General features: G+C 34.8%; 1 protein-coding gene across 10 annotated transcripts in view; it reads right to left on the bottom strand.

Annotated features, from left to right (window-relative positions):
• Positions 1 to 22,871, bottom strand: part of TDRD3 (tudor domain containing 3) — a 182,497-nt gene that overhangs the window by 23,232 nt on the left and 136,394 nt on the right. For 6 of the 10 annotated variants that reach the window (XR_014820057.1, XR_014820054.1, XM_084982464.1 and 3 more), the window contains one exon: positions 14,637 to 14,762. Coding sequence is in view for 6 of the 10 variants with exons in the window: in XM_084982464.1 (XP_084838590.1) it covers positions 14,637 to 14,762 (126 nt within the window). In the remaining 4 variants the exon portion in view is untranslated. Of the gene's footprint in view, positions 1 to 4,185; positions 4,272 to 11,888; positions 12,800 to 13,261; positions 14,763 to 22,871 lie in introns of those variants that run through there. The other 4 variants (XM_013980575.3, XM_084982462.1, XR_014820058.1 and 1 more) reach the window with 3 other exon arrangements.

The following is a 22,871-nucleotide window of genomic DNA, read 5'->3' as shown; positions in this document are numbered from 1 at the left end:
TTTTCTACCTTATTTTCTTCTCTCCTTACTGAGATAAGCCACTCTAAAAGAACAATTTAGCAACCACAACTTTTTAAACAATGATATCCCTCATATGTTTGCACATACGCACACTCAAACACACACAGAGTCAATGTGTCTTAGAATGCTCTAATACTTAACATCTTTATCTATTTAATGTATCACTATCTGGCATGAAAATGGGCTCAAGAAGGCCTGAAATCTTACTAATATTCCTAGGATTATACTAATGTTACTAGCAAAAAGCTAAAAACCATCTTCACTGGGCATTTTCCAACACTGAAATTTGCTGAGGTCCTAGGGCAATAACACTGCTGCCAAAATATCTCACCCTACCATGCCTTCCTAGACTTTTCCTATCTTATGTATTCTTTCCTCCCTTTTTTTTTTCTCCAAGCTAAGTCCTTCAAGACTTTCCAGACTCAGATTAAACTTCATTCATTCAGATTTAACAAGTACTTATTGAAAGTCCTTTATGTTTCAGGTACTGTTCTAAATGAAGTATTAGCTGAGATAAAGTCCCTGCTGTTTCTATACTGATTTCACTTAGGGGCTGGAGGCAGGAGGCAGGGCAAAGGGGATAGAGAGTTCGTGTGATGGTGCATTGCTATTTTTTAATAGGATGATCAGGGAAGGCCTCACCTCTCTGAGTCAGTCCCTGATTGAATTAAGTACTCTCCATCTATGCTCTGTTCATGATAAAGAGATGGTGCTTTACTCGTTGGGCTCCTCTGCTAGTCTGACTCCTTTAGTGTAGAGACTGCTCATCTATGCATTCCAATTGCGTAGCACATAATCATTCTAAGGAAATGTGTTGTGTTGGGCACTGATCTGGGTGAAGAGATAAAGATACATAATAAGTGCTCAGAAAGTTTTTTGAAATAGAATAATATATATTTCAAATTATAAATTAATAGGAAAACCTCAAGTATAAAAATTTCACTTTACACTTAATATTTTAATAATTTATCAAGAATTAAGACAGGGACAAAGAGTCAAAGTATCATAATTACATACTTGTTCCTGAAACTATGAATGGTTAGTACAGGAATACCTCTGAGATATTGCAAGATGGGGTACAAATCAATGCCATAAGAAGTATAATAATAAATGTAGTCAGGTTAATTTTTGGTTTCCCAATGCACATTAAAAGTTATATATACACTATACTATAGTCTTCTTTTTCTTTCTTTTTTCTTTTTAGGGCCACACTTGCAGCATATGGAAGTTCTCAGGCTAGAGGTCAAATGGGAGCTGCAGCTGCAGGCCTACACCACATCCACAGCAATGTGGGATCTGAGCTGCCTCTGTGACCTACACCACAGTTCACAGCAATGCCAGGTCCTTAACCTACTGAGTGAGGCCAGGGATGGAACCTACATTCTAATGGATACTAGAAAGGTTCATTACCACTGAGCTACAAGGGTAACTCCAACACTGTACTACAGTCTTTAAGTGTGCAATAGTTTGCCTCAAAAAACCAATGCATATACCTTATGTAAAAATTACTTTATTGCCAAAAAATGCTAACCATCATCTAAGCCTTTGGTGAACTGAAATCCTTTTGCTATCATAACATCGAAGATCACTGATCACAGATCACCACAACAAATATAATAACGATAGTCACTTATGATGGAGCATGATAATGTGCAAAAATAGAATGTGTACATGTATGTGTTACTGGGTCACCAGGCTGTACAGAAGAAAAAAACTGTATTGGGGAAATAACTATTAAAAAAAATTAAAAAAAAATAAAGTGCTGCTGTGAGGGGAAGAAAAACAAATATAATAATGATAAAGTTTGAAATACTATGAGAATTACCAATATGTGACTGGACACAAAGTGAGCAAATGCTATTGGAAAAATGGTGTCAGTAGGCTTGCTCAACGCAGGGTTGCCACAAACCCTCAATTTGTAAAAAATGAAGTGTCTGCAAAACGTAATAAAGTGCAATAAAATGAAGTATGCCTGCAGAGCCTAAATAAACATTTCATTAGAGAAATGTACTCTGCTATGCATTTGAAAGCACTCGAGAGAGACTGAATTCTGAAGGTGTCTAAGTGTTCTGGGGACAGTTTAAATTAAGAGAGAATTTGGCAAGGAACTGGGCAGTAGATTGTATGGACAGACTGAAAGTAGGTGGTAAGACTTTGCATAGGTAAATCTATTGGTTGTCGTAGGAGTGTTTCATTTACTAATTATAGACAGGAACAAGTTCAGGGATTATGGTATTTTATTATGGAAAACTATGATCATGTTGCTGTTAACCTTATTGAAGGCAAAAGGGCAAAATTAGAAATTGAGGAGTTAGATTTTTATTTATCTTACTTCTTTTAACTCCCATATTTTCAGATCCTTTTTGCAAACTTTTGGGACTTAATTTCTAAGATTAAAATTCCCTAATCATGATCAACCTTCCTCTTGCTAATTTTATTTTGTTTGCTGTCAAATAAAAAACACAATACAAAATTACATAAAGTTTATAAATTGATAAATATGTATATACACATAGAGACTGTACATAATTCTACTATACTAAACAACTGGTGTATTCTCAAATCTATAAATTGCTTTTATTCATTCATCATAAATATTTTCAATGATAGTATAGCCTTCATAATGATCTTTCATCACAACTGTAAAACAATTCACCCAGCTGATGGATGATGATTTATTTTACTATTCTTATTGTTAGGCATTTATGTAGTTTCTAGTTTTTTCCTATTATAATGCTGCAATGATCATCTCTCAGAAATTTACTTATTCCTTTGCTCTTTCCCTAGCAGAGATTAACAACTGTGGGATTATTAAAAGGCATGAACGTTTTTTAAGGTATAAAAAAAAACAGGAAAGATCACACAAATTTCCACTGCCATCAGCAATGTCTAAGAGTACTCATGTCACTGCATCTTTGCCAGCATGAACATTATCATTTAATTTTTCACACATTTAACACTAGCTTCAATTTGCATTTTCAGAGTTCAATATTTCTAATTTTTAGTTGTGAAAGATGATACTGCTACTTCAGCAAGAAACCATTTTGAGCATAAGTCAATGGTTCAAGGCTGTAAAAAAATAAATAAAACATTTTAGAAGGTTAATCTAATTATGACATGAGTAACTGTTATTGTGCTCCATGGTTATTAGACATTAATGGCAAGCAGTTCATGTAAGTGGTTATTATTGCCATTATTTACACATAGCCAAATCAAGCATTCTTAGATTATGGGGGACAGTTGGATCAAGTAGGGCTATAAGCTCTTCTCATGCCCTCTTAAAGATCCCTTGATCTGAAACCATATATGCCAGAAGGTAAATTCTCTTTCTTTCTTTCTTTCCATGCAGCTTCTACCAACTGAGCCCCCATCAGAGGTAACAGGTACTATAAATTTAGTTTGGCTGAGGGTAAGGTAGAGTTTACTGAGAATCAAAGATGAGGCCAAGTCAGATATAACTCAAAGAGCTGACCAAAGAAATGGCCACTAAATCCCTTGTCTCTTCTCTTCTATAACTACCCCTCAAGGTAAGGATCTAGGTTTTCAGTGAGATTTCTGAAGGACTTTTAACTTTGAATTATTTCCATCTCCTTTCATGCAGAGAAGAAGAAAGGACAAGAGGCACAATCATATTCCCCAAAATTTCCCCAATCAACTTTACTAACTAATGGAGAAGTGATCTGGATAACAAGACTTAAGGGACTTTTGCCAACAGGGTCTGAATTTCCAAGCATTAGAGATGCTTTGATGTTTCTAAGCACATAATTCTGAGAAGATTAAAGAAGAAAGGTGAGAGTGGGAAGGATAAAAAGGGGTGAAAATAATCCACACTCTATAGTGAAGATTAATCAAGTTAACTGGTCTGGTCTTATATTCTTAAAATACTGAAGTCTGATGCATGCAGAGAATGGGAACAACAGTTTTCTTATGGAGAGGACATAGGGAGAAGCAAAAGGAGTGGTCATTTCCAGCTGCTTCAAAAATGCATAGCCAAGGACACAAGGCAGTAGAAGAATGGGAAGAAGAAGGCCAGGTTATGATTATAAAATTTTAAGTTTCTATAGACTTTGAGGATTTATAAAGCCTATTTCCATTGATCATATTACTTAATGCTCACAACAACCCTGAACTGAAACTGAGTCTCAGAGACATTAAATAACTTACGCAAATTCACATAGGTAGCAAGTGGCAGAGCCGGGCCTCAACCCAAGTCTTCTGACTCCTCCTGTGCATTTCCAGCTCCCCTGAAGCTGAAGCAGGGGCAAAAGGGAGGTGGAAGTAATTTGCCCAAGACCAGCCTTGCCCTCTTTCCTTCTTTCAAAGGCCAAGCAAACAGACATTTAACTCTCTTAATGACCCCTTTTCATCAAATTCTTTCAGGATAAAGCACACAGAATCTGAAAATGTTTCTCAGCCTTGGGCCCAAGAATGGCAACAGATAGGAAGCAATGTCTGTAGTTTGCCATTTATGTGTAATTTATTGGAACTTCAAAGCATAGCAATTCTCATTTCAGAAAGCAAAACTTGTTTTTAATAATTAAAATTATTTAAAGCCGTTTGTTTAAAAAATTTTGCTTATCAGTTTTAGTTATACCTTTTAAATTCCATCATTATGAAAATTATTTTGAAAAATACTTAAGAACCAAGATACCAAATCTACCTTTAGCCTACTCTGTGGCCACATTTTTTCCTTTCTTAAACATCTTCCCACAGTCATTACTTTTATTACAGCAATTTTAATCATTAGAATGAATAGAATATTCAGTCTTTTCATAGCCAATTTAAAGTGTCTTCAACAAAACAAAAATGTGCATATCGTTTTCGTGAAATGTGAATCTTTTTTTTTGTTTGTTGTGTTTTGTCTTTTGTCCTTTTAGGGCTGCACCCATGGCATATGGAGGTTCCCAGGCTAGGGGTATAATCGGAGCTATAGCCAATGGCCTATACCAGAGCCACAGCAATGCCAGATCTGAGCCACATCTGCTACCTACACCACAGCTCACGGCAATGCCAGATCCATAACCCCTGAGCAACCTCATGGTTCTTAGTCAGATTCGCTTCCACTGTGCCATGAGGAGAACCCCTTGAAACATAAATCTTATATTCATTTCTAAATTATATCTAAAATGCATTTATTATAGCCTTCCACAATTAATTTTCTACAACAAATTTCAGAGTTTTCAGTCTCAAGTTTCTTGTATATTTTCTTAAATTTTCTTAGGGAAGTATATATTTTATCATCTGGACATTTTATATTTTTAATAAGTTTTAAACATATTCAATGAGAATTTTTTTCTTTTATGATTTCTTAAGAATACAATGATACAGTTTAAATGGACTGGGCATGTGACCAATGTTTTATCATTTCTAGACATTTTGTAATCAGCTCTAACACATCTCACTCTCTAATAGTCTATTTATGAGAAAGATTATCAGTAAGGCCAAGTGCTAGGTAAACATTAACACTCATAATAAGGGCACATAAAGATCAATCAGGGGTATTTTCATTTGTGCCTAAAGCTTTCAAAGGCTTTCTGAACTAACACTCTCAAATTCTTTCTTTTTTTTTTTTAATACTCTCAAATTCTTGATTTGTCTCCCTTTTTTATTTACCCTAAGACTTCAATTCCATATTTTAAAAGTCTAATTAAGTCTAACATTGGTTTGGGTACTGATGGTCAAATTCAGGAATTCTTAATAAGATTTATATTACCTGATCACTTTATGAAAAAAAAAACAAACACTAGAATACTTATCTACACATTATTTTAAGCCTTATTTATTTACTTAAGTCTTTTCAAAACAAGATGCTCATTATATTCTCCTTAATCATGCATTGAATAGTACCAAAAATGGTTACTGACATTATAAAAAAGTCCATACATTTTAGAATTTGAATCCATACAGAAACAGAATTAAGCTGACTTCTAATATCTTACTTTGTATAATAGGCTCTTGGTTAAGCATGACTAGAAGGGTTGACCCTAGTTTCCAAATCATATGATCTAGGAAAAAAATGAGTATACTTCAAACAAAATAAAATCAATTAGAAATGGCTAAAGTTAATACTTATTTTAAAAAGTCAACTGTCACCTTCCATACTCACTTCCTTTGCACTATCTCATTGATTAAACAGGCAAAGCAAAATTATAATCAAAAACCATGCCGACAATGGTTCCCAGACTGGGATCATCCAAGTCTGATAGAGACCTTATTAATATTTATTAAGTGGCTTCTCAAGGAAGGAAATTTAACTTATACTTCTCTTATAGCCTTTAAATTCCTTGGGTATAGAGGCCAATCTATTTTCTAAACTAACCTTGTTACAAAAAGCACTCCAAGAATATCTGCGGAAAAATTATCATAGTAAACTGTTGTACTCAGGCTTCATGTCTGAAGGACTCTTTGGTAATGATGGAGACCACCAGGCCTACATCAATCATTCAACAAATAATTACTGACCTCTTTTCACTGTTTTAGTTACCAAGTCAGTTCATACACTCACTTAAAATCAAATTCCCTCAAGCTCTAAGCCAGATGGTATTTACAGTATATATCTGCTACTTACTTATAGAGTTCCTTGCATTTTCACCAGCTATTATCCAATCATACATTCTGCCCGTTTATAAGTGCTTGGAAAAAACATGCTTCTTAAAATAAGAACTTTTTCCCCTCTCGATCTCTCAAATGAGCTCCAGAGTTAGATCCAAGATTATCCATGCATCTTAATAATTATTACCAGGAAAATAAGAACAGAAGATCAAGAGCAGTTAAGTCTAAGAGTTTGTTTTCTTTGAGGCTTTTAACAAGCTTTTAATTAACTGAAAACAATACTATTCAAAGGGTTCAGAGCACACCAGGCTATAAGTAAAGGAGAAATATAAATCTTGAAACAAAACAGGAGTTTTTGGTCTTTTAAAAGTCCTCTTCTTAATTTAAGAATGCCCACATACTCGGTGGAATTAACGTGCTTTGACATTTTCTTTGATTCAGTAGCCAATGCTAGCTGAACAAAGGGATTTCAGATTTTGCTTTAGACTAGATTACTAGAGAATAACAAACATAGTACCCACAAATGCCTTACTGCTGGAACATATAAATACTATGTGGGTTATTAGGCAAGAGTTACAGAAAAAAACAGCCATATTATAAAAGCTATAATGGAAGTCCTCATAAAAGACAATTTCAAAAAGTTTACTTAATTCATACAAGTTTCCAGAATTAGAGTTACATTAAAATTAAAAGACCAGTGAGTTGTGTATAATTAGATGTAAAAGAAGATCTCAATTATATTTTTATGTAATAAAACACTACTACTTATAGCATAAGTACTTAGAAGGGACATAAACTTTCAGGAATATATTTTGTTCTCTATTTACAGAAAGGCAAAGGATCAGGGAACATGTTGTAGGAGAAACCGCTTTTAAGACAACTAACTCACTATGATGTGCAATCAAATATGTATCATAAATCCCTTTTAGCCCATCACCATCAAAGTTTACAACCACTGACTTGAGAAGTAGAAAGATGTACCGCAGGAGCTCCATCTGAAAAGGAATAAAGTCTACGGCACAATGAGCAACATTTTTCTGCCTTTTTAAGTGCCGATGGAGGAGACTCAGAAGTTCACTAGAAATTAAAAGAGTTATTTTTTGCACTGTTTTTTTGAGTGTTGTTTGTGTTTTTTTTTTTAAATTCAAGAAGGATACCTGTTCATATTTATAAAAAATCTTTCAAATACACCAACATGAGTGCCTAGTGAAGGCACATGCCCAATAAAAGATTAACATCATTGGGAACAAGAAATAAAACAAAATAAAGACATTTCTCAGATTCATTTATTTTACTACTTTATTCCCTGTGCAATGAGTATATTGGCAAGTCTTCTGCATATATATGTAAAGGAATGGTAAAACTCAGTGTAGTTTAAAATTACAGTTTTAAAAGTCCCGATAAGTAAACTAAAAGAAAAAATAAAATTTACACTTCAAAGAGAACAAATCTTGGGTTTACTGACCCAAAATTGTCAAAGGAAAAAAATAAGTTCTCTTGACAATTCCAGTCCCCTTCAGCTACGGTGGGGGAGGGGAGCTATACAGATGTCTCCTTAAGACTACTTTGAGGGAAAAATCAAAATTGCACAATATTAAGCATAAATCTAAAGCATCTCGAATTTAGTTCTCAATTAACAGAACCATAATCCATACTTTAAGCTGCTATTAGTAAAAGGGCAACATAAAAGATTAAAATAATATCTACTGGTATTATTCATGTATACAAAAAAAGAACACTGTAGATTTTTCGAACAGTTATGCTAACTTGATAAACTTAATATTTAAATGATATAAAGCTTAAATTGTTTTATGAACTATAATTACAGTTAGAAACAAACCAAAAAGACAGTATATCTTAGGTAATACCCTACCATGTTCTTGCACTTTGGGAATATCTTACTTTCAGTAAAAAGGAACGTGAAATAATAATGATATATTTTCATTGCTAAGTAAAGGAAAACTCAGATTACCCAGTAACTTTTTAAAGATATTTTCATATACAGTTCCTCTGAAAAGAGTGCAATATTTTAAATTATCAGAGAGCAAAATTCAAGCAGTACTTTTGTACAGGTTCTTAAATGTAGCATGCTACTCTCTTAGTATTAAGTTAAACGGTGAAATAAAAAATCTATATTGAATAATGTAGCTGGGTCAAAACTAGATCTCAAAATTTTCCTAATAATCTCTTAGGTTTAGCTGCCACAAACTGAATTTGGACTCGAGGGTAGATGTCAACAGTATTTAAGCTGATATACCTTTATATATGACATGCATTTATGAGTGAATCATCTCTCCCTCTATGTTAGCAGCTTTCATAGATCCAGTAAAGTCCTTTTTTCATAATGAACAACTCCTATAGGAATTGTGAAAAAACTGGGTGATAGATTAAGAAATAAATAAAGCACATCAAACACAACCAAACTTTATTAAAACAAAGCTTAAAGATAATTGCATGGAACCCCCCAAATTCCATCTCTCATAATTTGAATATTATGTTCTTAAATGGGCTAAACTACCCATACAGTTTCCTTCTGATTTACTCTGTCTTTATATTGCAAAAGAAAATGAGCACTGAGTATATGGCAATCTTTGAAAGGCAAGTGTCCCAAAATATGTATAGTGAAGAAGATGTATCTTGGTATTTCACTGACCTTACTCAAATTATGCTTTCAGTGCAGAAATTTAAGTATGGTAAATTATACCCACTAATTTATTTAAGAATTTATTAGCAAAAATGAAAAGTCTTTTGAACTTTGATCAAATAAGTGCTTGCACTTTTTACTGGATACTAATTGGCAGAACCTCGCTGTTACATAATTCTAATTTCCCTTTGAAGTTAATGGTTTCTATAACAATTGTCCTCTTTTTAATACCTATTATGATCTTTTTATATCAAATACAAACTAGACATAGCCTAAATTTATCACTATATCATTAAAATTACTAACATGACCTTGTTATAATACATTTAGGATACATTTTAACTCAATTTACATATAACAACACTTGATCTCCTTCCTCATTAAATAGGTTAGAGTTTTTTTTTTGGAGGGGGGTTGATATATTTCTCTAATATTTTTACTAGTAGTAGAATAATTTATGGCTTTTTATAAACATTATTTGATTCTGAAAAGGTAACTTTCAAGTATGCGTCCCAGGATGTCATTACAAAATAAATCTTGCACAAAGCTACTTCGAAAATAAAACCTGAGGTTGATATTTCTTTTAAAGTTTGTTAAAACTGAAAAAAAATTACAATTATTAAAAAAAAAACCTCAAAATCACCTAAAAAGAAATTTTACTTTTTAAATAGATAAAACAAATGTATATATAAGAAATTTTAAATAGATAAAATTCATTAAATCAGTTTCTTCTTCTGCAGTAACTGCATCTTCAGGGTGAAATAAAATAAAGACCTAAACATTATTTAAACGTCAGTGAAAAAGATTTTTTCCGTTTATATCTTGTTTGAAAGCTTCAAAAGGTAAAAATGAAGACTCTCATGAGAGATTTAAGTTTGTTTCACATAACTGGAACTTTCTTCTAGCTTTGCGCAGTGGGCAAGACTTTTGTGTGCTTTGTGTACTAATATATAGCCTTCACCTAGAACAATGCCTCACACCTAACTATACGTGCAATGAATATTTGTTCAATAAATGATATGCTACAGAAAAATATTTATTATAGGATGATCATCTTTATGATAGTAAAAATCCACCTGTCATTTTCCAGAATTACTGCCCAAGATTATGTGTATGCTAGCATCTTAAAACTAAACATTAGCTACACAATCATAATTTTTCTATTTGGAACAGTCCTGAACAAAGATCATCTCCTGATACCAAGAAGCAAATACTATGGACCTTTAAAAAGAAAATTTAGAAATAAGCATGTTCTAAAATAATTTCTTGGGATATAAATGTCTTAGCAGGCTACAGGTCATAAATATTTTTGGAACTTGACAATGTCTTTCCAGGTTTAGAAAAGCAATACAGAAGCAACATTCTAAAAACACAAAAGATTTGTCTAAGCAGCAGCGCCAGAGTATTTTACCGTAATTCTAAATTGCTTGTGGCATATTACTGGTTTCCTGGTATTAGCTTTAGTGTTAAAGGGACCGGCAGAAAACACAAATAGCAGGTTTCTTTTGCCCCTAATGTTTGCTCACACAGTGGCCAGAAATATAAGATAACATTATGGTTTTCTCCCTGTATAGTTATACAAATAACATGAGATTCCATAATGCTTCATTTACTTTGGTAAAATAAAAAAAATCCTGAAATATACAAAGAACACTAAAAAAAAATGAGGGTACTTATCTAGTTGAGAATGAGTTGTGAATCTCACATTATGTGTGATAATTAGAGAGTTCACTATCATAAAGACACTAAAACTAAGACAGACTATTTTACCTTAGTTAAAAGAACCAGGTTAAATCTAGCTAGAAGAAAAAAAATACAAGGATGATATAACAAAAAAAGTTTAGTAGATTATTTTGAAGGAAATAAATTATTTAATCATAATCAGAAGATATATTTTTATCATCAAAATACCATCACTGTGTAAGTACGTTCTAGAAGTAAAAAGGTATATCCAAACAGAAGGGAAAAACAGAAATTTGTCTACAAACAGATTTAAGTTACCTAATGCTCAAACTTCATGAGAAAAACATTAACACTTAGTTAAACAATTAAATTGAATTTTATTTTAATTTTCCATAAAAGAGACTATTTGCCAATAAGTCTCTTAACATTTCATGCTTCTTATTTAATAATTTATCCTTATAGCTTTAAGAGACAATATAGGCAACTGATTTCTATAAAGGCTTTGGTTCTCATGCAGGCTTTTTGGGCTATTTTTCCTGCAGACTACTAAAAAAATTTTCAATAAGTGATCATTGCTATTTTTAGGAAAATAAGAGGTTTTCAAAAATCTTGTGCAAATAACAAACATAAACCTTAACAAAATATACAATATCATTTCACAATTTAAAATAGTACTGTATATATGCAGTGTAAGAGTTAAAAAATTAAAAATTACACAATCCATAGTGTGAGCAAATAATTGTGCTAAGGATTCTAACAACCTCACTATACCTTTGTGGCCCTTTAATTTTTTTTGAGTATGATAGCAATTAAGAGTTACCTTCTTATTGGTACTGTGAATGTTTTGCTTTGATTATAAATTAAAACTTGTTACAATTCCCCAGTTACAAAAAAAAAATTGCTCATAGTTTTCAATATCAATACTCTCAGAGACTAAGAGAACTCTACACTAATTCTACATTAAACTTACTGTCAGCCACATAGACGGTTTTCTTCAGAGGCTTTTTATGTATAATGGGCACATATGTATTTTTTTTTTTTTAATGGAGACAGCTAAGCTGGTGGCTTCTATATATCAAGAAGGAGCAGCTTTTACAACTAAGTCAATTATTCATTCATGCGGCTAAAGAAGAAAGGGTGATCCTCTCCTCAGTAACAATGTTCATGATCCAAAAAAATTGTTGTACTAATTTATGCAAAATCATAAAACATCAATGACTTGATTATTTGTAGATAGGAGAAAAAAAATACCAGAATCTACAAAAGATTTAGTAATGCTATCCTGCTTCTTCCTGTAAAATACTTCAAGCGTTTTATAAAAGATTTTTAAGTTGATTGCAGAAAAAGTAAATAGGTTAAAAAAAAATAGCACAACAAAGCCTAGATGAGTGTTTACAAATAGGCAGGGAGAATAGGAAAGTATTGCCTGTGGTTCAGAATCACTATATGAGCTGTGACAAGTGATAAATTTACTGGCCAGCTAAGTTTACAAAGACACCTAAAATCAATAATACATCAAAGTAATGACAACTTTTAAGGGAGGAAAAAAGGAAAAGTCACTAACTGTAGGAAGAAAATGATCACTTCTGTACCAAACCCCTCTGAATGGAAGAGCTACAGTGAGGAATGAGAAACATGCTCCTCAGTTATATCCATTCTGGAAATGAAAAATGAAGTAGGAAAGAAACAAAATAAGGAAGCAAATTTTTCTTTAGGAAGGAAAGAACTATTTTTTTTAGGGCCGCACCTACAGCACATGGAAGTTTCCAGGCTAGCAGTTGAACCAGGGCGGCAGCTGCCGGCCTACATGATAGCAATGCAGGATCTGAGCCAACCTACACCACAGCTCAAACAGCAATGCCAGATCCTTAACCCACTGAGCAAGGCCAGGGATCAAACCTACATCCTCATGGATACTAGTTGGGTTCGTAACCCGGTGAGTCACAGCAGGAGCTCCAAAAAGAACAGAAGTAATAATCTTATTATTTCTCCTAAAAAACAACTAAATGTAAAAATTTTATTTTGACTCTTTGTTTTGTAATGGCTAAAAACACTGGGATCACATAATGGATAGCAAATAAGAAATCAACTTCCATAAATATAGACTCAGTAAGTACTTTTATCACCAAAACTAGATTAAGATGGGGAGTTTCCATGGTGGCTCAGTGGTCAAAGAACACTACTAGTATCCATGACAACGCAGGTTCCATCCCTGGTCTTGCTCAGAGGGTTAAGGATCAGGCGTTGCCATGAGCTGTACTGTATGTCGCAGAAAAGGCTCAGATCCCGCACTGCTGTGGCTGTGGTACAGGCCGGCCAGCAGCTACAGCTCCAATTCCACCCCTTCCTTAGCCTGGGAACCTCCATATGCCACAGGTGTGGCCCTAAAAAGACAAAAGACAACCCCCTTCCCACCAAAAAAAAAAAAAAAAAAAAAACCTAGGTTAAGATGTATTAATGAAAAAAAAAAAGATGTATTAATGGAAAAAAGAGAATACAAATAGCCATCATATGGAAATTAAAAGAGCAGAAGATATAGTTACATCAAATTTCTCCAAGAAAAGACATAAATTAGACATTGGTAGTATTTCAGTCTTTTAGAGAAAAAGCAGCTAAACTTTAGTTTAGTGAGGGAAAGAATCTCTTAATTAAACATGTGAGTGTTGTACTATAAAATATGAAGCAGTATCTAGAAAATGATCCTTTTTCTAGAATAAAAAGATAAAGAATAAAAGCTCTATGGCTGCACACATTACTACTTCTAGGATTTTTGTTGTTTTATTTGTGTTCTTTTGGGGGTGGGGGTGGGGGAGGAGGTAGTGACACTGAGGTCATGACAGAAAATTCTAGAAAGACTAAAGCTAAACTAAAAGCATCTCTTGAGAAAACAGTGTATCCTTCAATGATGAAGGCTACTGTCTAAATGATACATAGTTTTCTAGTATTTTTTTTATACTTTACGGAAATAGCAATAAAATAGACTTCTAGCGATAAGCTTATTTATAGCTACCCACAAATTAGAGAAAGAGATTTCTAAAAACTTTATGAGACAAATTCTAATATGCCTTGTCCTCCTGTTTTTGCCTACATGTAGTTGAATATCTGTTTATGTAGTCACATAAGTCCTGTATAAAATGGGACTCCATGAGGCCAATATGTTCTAAAGTATATCAACAAAATCATCACAGCTTTGACATAACATTTGACAACAAAATTAATCAAATAATTATTAAACAAAGATATTTAAATTTAATCTAAAAATATATAAATATATGTGTAGTAAATGCAGTATGAATTCATATGTAAATTGAAGTGTTTTTCTTAATTTTACTTGTAAATCAAATAATAAAGAATATACATGTATCCCACAGAGAGGTAAATTTGACAACTGCTGGACATAATTTAGTCAAATTTAAAGTAACAAACCAGGAAGGAAAAAAATAAGCATTAAAAACTCATAAAAACATACAAAATTTCTGCAAACATAAATAAGGGTACCTATTTCCAAAGCATAATATGACAAAACATTATACAGGAAAAGTGATTCTGATGCATTCATTATTATTGTTGTCAATGTAATTATTAAAATTAAAATCTTACTTATGTGGTAGCTAGTTTTAAACAAATTCAAAATACTTTTTCCACTGGCAAATTTTGTATTATTATGACTAATCTTCTAGAGCTATGTATTTCCTTCAAAATGCTTACACCTTTGTACAGAATTTGGATCACGTACCCATGCCTCTGTTTGAATGGGCCTGATGTTGCTTAGTAGCACCTCTTCATAGTTTCCATAGTCAATGAATTTAACAACTGCTGTCATACCTGAAGAATGAAGAGCTTCAACTTCTGCTCGGTAAAACTGCGGACACAAAAAGGAGTTTTTAATATGACAATCAACATTGTCTACAAAAATTGATACTTGATGGAAATGTAAATATTCAAAATGTTACAATGTTAATATTTTTTGAAAGCTCTTTTTTTTTTCTTGTTTTTTCTTGTTTTTTCTTTTTTTTTTTTTTTTTTTGTCTTTTTGCCTTTTCTAGGGCTGCTTTCTCGGCATATGGAGATTCCCAGGATAGGGGTCTGATCAGAGCCGGAGCCACCAGCCTACGCCAGAGCCACAGCAATGCAGGATCCGAGCTGCGTCTGCGACCTACACTACAGCTCACGGCAACGCTGGATCGTCAACCCACTGAGCAAGGCCAGGGATCGAACCCGCAACCTCATGGTTCCTAGTCGGATTCATTAACCACTGTGCCACGATGGGAACTCCGAAAGCTCATTTTTTAAAACAACTTTTATTGAGACATAATTGACACATATCATTGTATTAGTTTTAGGTTACTATATAATAATTTGTCATATATATATATTATGAAATGATCATCACAAGTTTAGACAGCTTCCATCACCACACAGTTACAAAATTTTTTTATGATGAGAACTTTTAAGATTTACTCGGAAATTTTGAAATATACAATATTTTAAAGAAAATAGTTTTTAGGAGGATAATATTTAAAAAAATAAAATTTACCTTTGGATAATAATAAATTGGCTAAGAAAAAAAGAGAAATTCTCTCATCCATGTGAGTTCTGACATACTGAGCAACAGTAATATTTTAGGACAGAACTAACAGGGTCAGTAGAGAAGAATATTCACATGCTAACGGGTATAAAAAAGAACTAATGTTGTCTTGTTGTTCGTCACTGAAACCCTTTTACTGACATTAGTAAGATAATTCTTACCTACTAATCAGAATATATAATTATGAAGCAATTTATTTAAAAAATAGAAATATACGACAAAAACAAACCTCAAAGAAAAAGACTCATTGCTGCAGTCATACGGGAAGCTGTGGTGTAGGGTTGTCAGGTAAGAAGTAAATACATTACTCCTATCCAGGATTTATAGGATTTGAGACATTGTAAGACCAGACATTTTTACTTCATCAGTTTACCCAGTGTTACTTGTCTCTGAGAACTAATGCACATTAACAAACTCACAAAGAACTGAATTTATATAACAACTGTAATTTTATTTATTTATTTTGCTTTTTTAGGGCTACACCCTTGGCATAGGGAGGTTCCCAGGCTAAGGGTCAAATCGGAGCTCCAGTTGCCAGCCTGCACCACAGCCACAGCAATGCAGGATCCTAGTTGCATCTGCAACCTACACCACAGCTCATAGCAATCCCGGATCCTTAACCCGCTGAGTGAGGCCAGGGATTGAACACACAACCTCCTGGTTACTAGTCAGATTTGTTTCCACTGCACCATAATGGGAGCTCCAACAACTACAAATTTAAAATGTATCTGTTAAGGTAACTGGAAGTAGGTCAACTGATTGATTTCCCTCCACTATAGGTCAGTACATTTAGGGCTCAAATTATAGGTCAGAATGTTGCTTACAGTGCATGAAATGGAAAAAGAAACCATTTACTTTGTGTGTGTGTGTGTCTTTTTAGGGCCACACACATGGCATATAGAGATTCCCGGGCTAGCAATCAAATTGGAGCTGTAGCTGCCAGCCTACACCACAGCCACAACGCAGGATCTGAGCCTCGTCTGCGACCTACACTACAGCCTATGGCAACGCTGGATCCTTAACCCACTGGTTGAGGCTAGGAATCGAACCTGGGTCCTCATGGTTTCTAGTCAGATTCCTTTCCACTGAGCCATGACAGGAACTCCAGAAAACCATTTACTCTTAAAGAACGTTTTCTTCAAACTTGCGCAGTAGGATGCTCTACTATAACACACTCTCCTCTAACACTATCACTGAGTGTAAAGGAGCAGCACCCCATGGGACCTTCCTGGGACAGACACCTCCTTCCCCTTTGTTCTCCACCTGCCTCTTGTCTGTAGAAAAACTCTAGTCAAAGAATCTATTTAATCAGAGAAAGGATAAAATGCAGAAAAAAAGGAAAACAGAAAAGGAAGAAAAAGTAATAACAGTTTAAGTCATTAAGCAAGGTCAAGGACCTTTAGTTTCTCCTCAAGAGCCACAGATAATATTCTGAGCCATATCCTTTAAGCTATTTTGCAGATACTGAAATCCTCACCAGGTGAAAGAAGTTAACCATATGAAGATCAGATTGCAGCAATGACATAACTGTTCCATCCTACACAATTCCAAGAACTGGCCTCAAGAAAAAGAATAAATTGACATTGGAACTGAAGATTAACTGTATTTAAAACAACCATATGCTGCTGATCAAACCACTGCGTGACCAATTTTAAGATGACTGTCAGAGTTGAATGTGCTGTTCTGCATATAGCCTCCAACCACCCCTACCTCTACACCCCTGAAACTCTCCTTTAAAACTCGTCTCCTAATTGGCAACAGGAAGTTGGTTTTTTTGGGATATGAATCCACCTTCTTTCCAGAACTGCCAGCTTCCTCAGTAAAGCTATCTTTCCTTTTATCCAACACTTGTCTCAAGTATTGGCTTTCAAGCAACAAGCAGCAGAAACTGAATTCAGTAACATTAATAGATTCACTAGAATCAGAAAATGCTAAATGCAACAAAAATTCTTATTCTCTACATCCTTCTAAAAGAGCAGTCACCCTAGATGTATCAGGTGTACCATTTCTATATACTAACAGTGAAAGATAAGAAAGAGAAATAAGGGAAACAATCCCACTTACTATCGCCTCAAAAAAGAATAAAATACCTAGGAATAAACCTACCTAAAGAGATAAAAGACCTATACTCTGAAAACTATAAGATGCCAGTGAAAGAAATCAAAGATGACACAAACAGATGGAAAAATATACTATGCTCTTGGATTGGAAGAATCAATACAATCAAATGACTCTACTACCCAAGTCAACCTACAGATTCAATGTGATCCCTGTCAAATTACCAGGGGCATTTTTTTCACAGAATTAGGACAAAAATCTGTATGGAAACACAAAAGACCCTGACTAGCCAAAGAAATCCTGAGAAAGAAAAATGGAGCTGGGAGTTCCCATCGTGGCGCAGTGGTTAACGAACCTGACTAGGAACCATGAGGTTGCAGGTTCAATCCCTGGCCTTGCTCAGTGGGTTAAGGATCTGGCATTGCTGTGAGCTGTGGTGTAGGTCACATATGTGGCTTGGATCCCATGTTGCTGTGGCTCTGGCGTAGGCCGGAGGCTACAGCTCTGATTAGACTCCTAGCCTCGGAACCTCCATGTGCCGCAGGCGTGGCCCTAGAAAAGACAAAAAGAAAAAAGAAGAAAAATAGAGCTTGAGGATCAGGCTCCCTGATATTAGACTATACTGCAAAGCTATAGTCATCAAAACAGTATGGTATTGGCACAAAAACAGAGATATAGATCAATGGAATAGGATAGAAAGCCCAGAAATAAACCCATGCACTTCTGGTCAACTGATCTATAACAAAGAGGCAAGACTATACAATGGAGAAAAGACAGGCTCTTAGTAAGTGATGCTGGGGAAATTAGACAGCTACATGTAAAAGAATGAAATGAGAACACTCTCTAACACCATACCAAAAATGAACTCAAAATAGATTAAAGGCCTAAATGTAAAAAAAAAAAAAATGGATACTATAAAACCCTCAGAGGAAAACACAGGCAGAACACTCTCTGACATAAATTGAAGCAATTATCTTCTCAGATCCATCTCCTAGAGTAATAAAAATTGACATGAATAAACAAATGAGACCTAATTAAATCTGAAAGTTTTTGCACAGCAAAGGAAACCATAAACAAAGTGAAAAGATAGTCCACGACAAAATATCTGCAAACGAAGAGACTGAAAAGGATTAACCTCCAAGGATTAACCTCTAAAGTATACCAACACTTTCTGCAGCTCAATATTAAGAAAATAAACTACCCACTCAAAAAATAGGCAGAAGATCTAAACAGACATCACTTCTAAGAAGACATATAGATGGCCAAAACACACATGAAAAGTTCAACATCACTACTTATTAGAGAAATGCAAATCAAAACTAATATGAGGTACGACCTTATACCAGCCAGAATGGCCATCATCAAAAAGTCTACATACAACAAATGCTGGAGAGGGTGTGGAAATAAGGGAACTCTTTTACACTGCTGGTGGGAGTGTAAATTGGTGCAAACACTATGGAAACTAGTATGGAGGTTCCTCAAAAAACTAAAAATAGAACTACCATATGATCCAGTGATCCCATTCCTGGTCATCTACCCAGAGAAAATCATAATTTGAAAAGACACATGTACCCTAATGTTCACTGCCACACCATTTACAATAGCCAAGACATGGAAGCAACCTAAATGTCCACTGACAAAGGAATGGATAAATAAGATGTGGCAAATACATACAATGGAATGTTACTTGACGGTAAAAATGAATGAAATCATGCCATCTGCAGCAACAAGGATGGATCCAGAAATCATACTATGCGAAGTTAGACAGTTAAACATATGATACCGCTGGAATGTGGAATCTAAAAAAAGGATACAAATGAACTTATTTTCATAACAGAAGCAGACTCACAGACTTTGAAAAAGAAAAAGGGGACAGATGAAGGGGGAGAGAGGGATGGACTGGGAGCTTGGGACTGGTATATGCACACTGAGGTATATGGAATGACTGGCCAACAGGGACCTGCTGTATAGCACAGAGAACTGTACCCAATATTCTGTGATAATCTATGTGGAAAAAGAATCTGAAGGAGAATGGATGTGTGTACATGTATACCTGAATCACTTTATTGTACAGCAGAAATTATCACAACCTTGTGAATCAACTATACTTCAATAAAGCTTAGAGAAAGAATGTTTTTTTACTGATTAATTAGTGTATTTCATACTACAAAAGTTAAGTTAATCCATGGTGTTTCCTTTCCAGGTCTGGATGCTAGCAGGTTTAGAAACACCATGTTAGAATTTTCCTTGTCTTAGAACTCTTGATATATATTCATATCGCTCCCTTCCTGCCTTCTTAGCCTTACACTTCTGTGTTCTGTAAGTTGCTATGTTTCTGGACCTACCCTTCAATTGTAAGCTTCTTGGATAATTATGTCAATTCAGGTAAGTTCAACGATGACAAAGTCAAAATATAGCCTAGGAAAAGAAATTAGTTTATATCTTTTTAGGAACGTACAGTTTAATAAAGACAACTTCCATCAAAAATGACTTCTGTATAATGTGGAAAGTACTGTAATAAAGGTGCAGTGATATGGCACTTGCTAAGTCTGAAGAGTTCGGGAAAAGACTCCTGGGGCAGATGACAATGGATACAGTCTTCAAGGGTGAAGAGTGTTTAGCCATGTTAAGAAACGAGTAAGATGTTCCAGGGAAAGTCAAGAGACGTAAAACATGGAGTTCCCGTTGTGGCGCAATAGAAACAAATCCAATTAGTATCCGTGAGCATGCTCATTCGATCCCTGCCCTCGCTCAGTGGGTTGGGGATCCAGTGTTGCCATGGGCTGTGGTGTAGGTCGCAGACACGGCTCGGATCCAGCATTGATGTGGCTGTGCGACTCCGATTCAACCCCTCGCCTGGGAACTTCCATATGCCACAGATGGTGCCCTAAAGAGAGATGTAAAATATAAAGATGAATGTAGGAAACGACAAACAGTTTTAAATTAATTATGGCATGATGTGAGAAGGGTCAGTCAATAGGGCAAGAAGGTAAGGGCCAGCTGAGAGACACTATATGTACGGTTATAATCTACAGGTAAAAGATTTTAATTAGGAAAAATGACATGCTCTAAGACCAAGATCACAGCTGTGGCAATTGCAATGATAAGATTAAGAGGAATAAGATTTAAGGCAAGGAGATCAATTCAGAGGTTGTTACAATACCCTAGTTGAGAGGGCAGAAAAAGCTGAACTAGTTATGACAATTGTATAAGGAGAAGGAGAATTGTCCCAAATGCTGAAATCCTTCTATGACAATAAAGCTTGGAGAAGGCAAGATATAATGAGGAATGTTTCTATTTTTATTTTTTTATTTTTTTAGTGCTGCACCCATGGCATATGGAGGTTCCCAGGGTAGGGATCGAATCAGAGCTGTAGCCCCTGGCCTATACCACAGCCATGGCAAAACCAGATCAAAGCTGCATCTGCAACCTACACCACAGCTAATGGCAACGCTAGATCCTTAACCCACTGAGCATGGGCAGGGATCGAACCTGTGTCCTCATGGATGCTAGTCAGATTCGTTTCTGCTGAGCCACAACAGGAACTCTAGGAATGTTTTTAATGATAGTAATCAAATAATTATCTCCAAAACATCATTACAAAGCAATTAAGATTATGGTTTTTTAATAACAGTTATACACAATGCTTTTCTTAAATCTTTACCCTGGTCTCTGGCTAGAAATTTGGAAGGTTGTCTCTTCTTGGTAAGACACTTTTATTTGAGTTATCTCTTAAATTACGTGGTTTCAGAAGATAACAAATGCCATCTTTCTGAGAGGGTTAATATTATTTATCTTATTGCTTAATGGTGTATCTATATAGAGCTTAAAGTTCCTCACTCCAAACTGAAAGTATACAGCCAAGTAAAATCAAAGTAATTGCCTTAGAAGACCATCCAATTATTCTAAAAATACTCTAAAAGCTCAAAACATTCTGGGAATTGTTAGGTGCTATCTTTTAAAAGCCATATAACATTATTTTGAATATATTTAATAGAGGCAATAGATGAATCCAGTATTGATTTTCTGAGAAAATTATAATTAAAAGTAAAGGTTTAATAATCTCATCAGTTATTTGAAGGTATCTGAGTAATAAAAACTATTTGATATGTTCTAAGCACCTAACACTTAGCAGTTACTCAATTATGGTTTGTTGAATACTCAGAATTTGTTGAAGAACTTATAGAAGTCTAATATATGAATATCTTAAGTCTATTATTATTCTCTGTTGCTTTATTTGTCTCTCTGTATTTTTAACCATGTCTCATTATTTTTTATAGGATTCCAGACATTGTAGATGAAATACTGAAGAGGTCCTAGAAAACATTAGTTCTTCCCCAAGAGGATTATATTTTGAAGGATAGGCTGACAGGGTACAAGCGGATATCCTTGATCACGTAAAGGGTTGACTTCAGGCTTTGTAAAGTTTATTTGTATTTGCACTTACTACTAGAGCATGATCTTTGCAGGATTTCAGTGGAAAGCCTGCCAGGCCTTTCAGATATTATTGAATTTTAATCATTTACTTCCTCTGCTCATCAAAGTCCACATTGTTCAATGCAAAACTCCACACTGTCCAAAGCAAAAATTTTTTTCCACCCTCATCTTAACCTTTCATAGAAGCATCTGACAGAAGCGGATACTTCCTCTAAGGCAGACAACATAAGTTCTATAAACTATGATTATAGTTTATAGATTTAACTGATTTCCAACTACTTCACATTTTTTTGCCTCTACCATGATAGAGAAACAGTTAAGCATAAGTAATCCCCCCACTAGTCAAATCAAATGGTCCCTGTATTTTGGAAAGTGACTAGTCTCAGCTTCAAGAATCTAGACAGTGAAGAACAATATCTGTATTTACTTTCCAAGTCTCCCTAATAGCCAGGGAGTGGCCATTTGAAAATGTTCAAACCAATGATATTGTTGGTAATTCTGGGAAGTCTTATGCTTTTCTCAAAAAAAAAAGGACACAGCTTGGAGTTCCCTTCATGGCTCAGCAGTTAACGAACCCAACTAGGATCCATGAGGATGTGGGTTCAATACCTGGCTTTGCTCACTGGGTTTAGGATCCGGCATTGCCGTGTGCTCTGGTGTAGGTCACAGATGTAGCTCGGATCTGGGTTGCTGTGGCTGTAGCATAGGCCGGGGACTGCAGCTTTGATTCAATCCCTAGCCTGGGAACCTCCATATGCCGAGAGTGCAGCCCTAAAAAAAAAAAAAAAAAAAGGACACAGCTAGTGCTATTTCCTCCCTTGCTTCTAGCCTTGAATAGAAACTTGACTGTAGAGATGCTGCTTTTATTTTTTTATTTTTTTTGTCTTT

This window comes from Sus scrofa, chromosome 11 (genome assembly GCF_054392235.1).
Source record: "Sus scrofa isolate SSC_HxYL_T2T_F1_AM1 chromosome 11, Sscrofa_HxYL_maternal_Yorkshire_Landrace_v2.0, whole genome shotgun sequence".
Taxonomy (NCBI): domain Eukaryota; kingdom Metazoa; phylum Chordata; class Mammalia; order Artiodactyla; family Suidae; genus Sus; species Sus scrofa.
The sequence above is the reverse complement of the archived record's forward strand: the minus strand, read 5'-3'. Positions and strand labels throughout refer to the sequence as shown.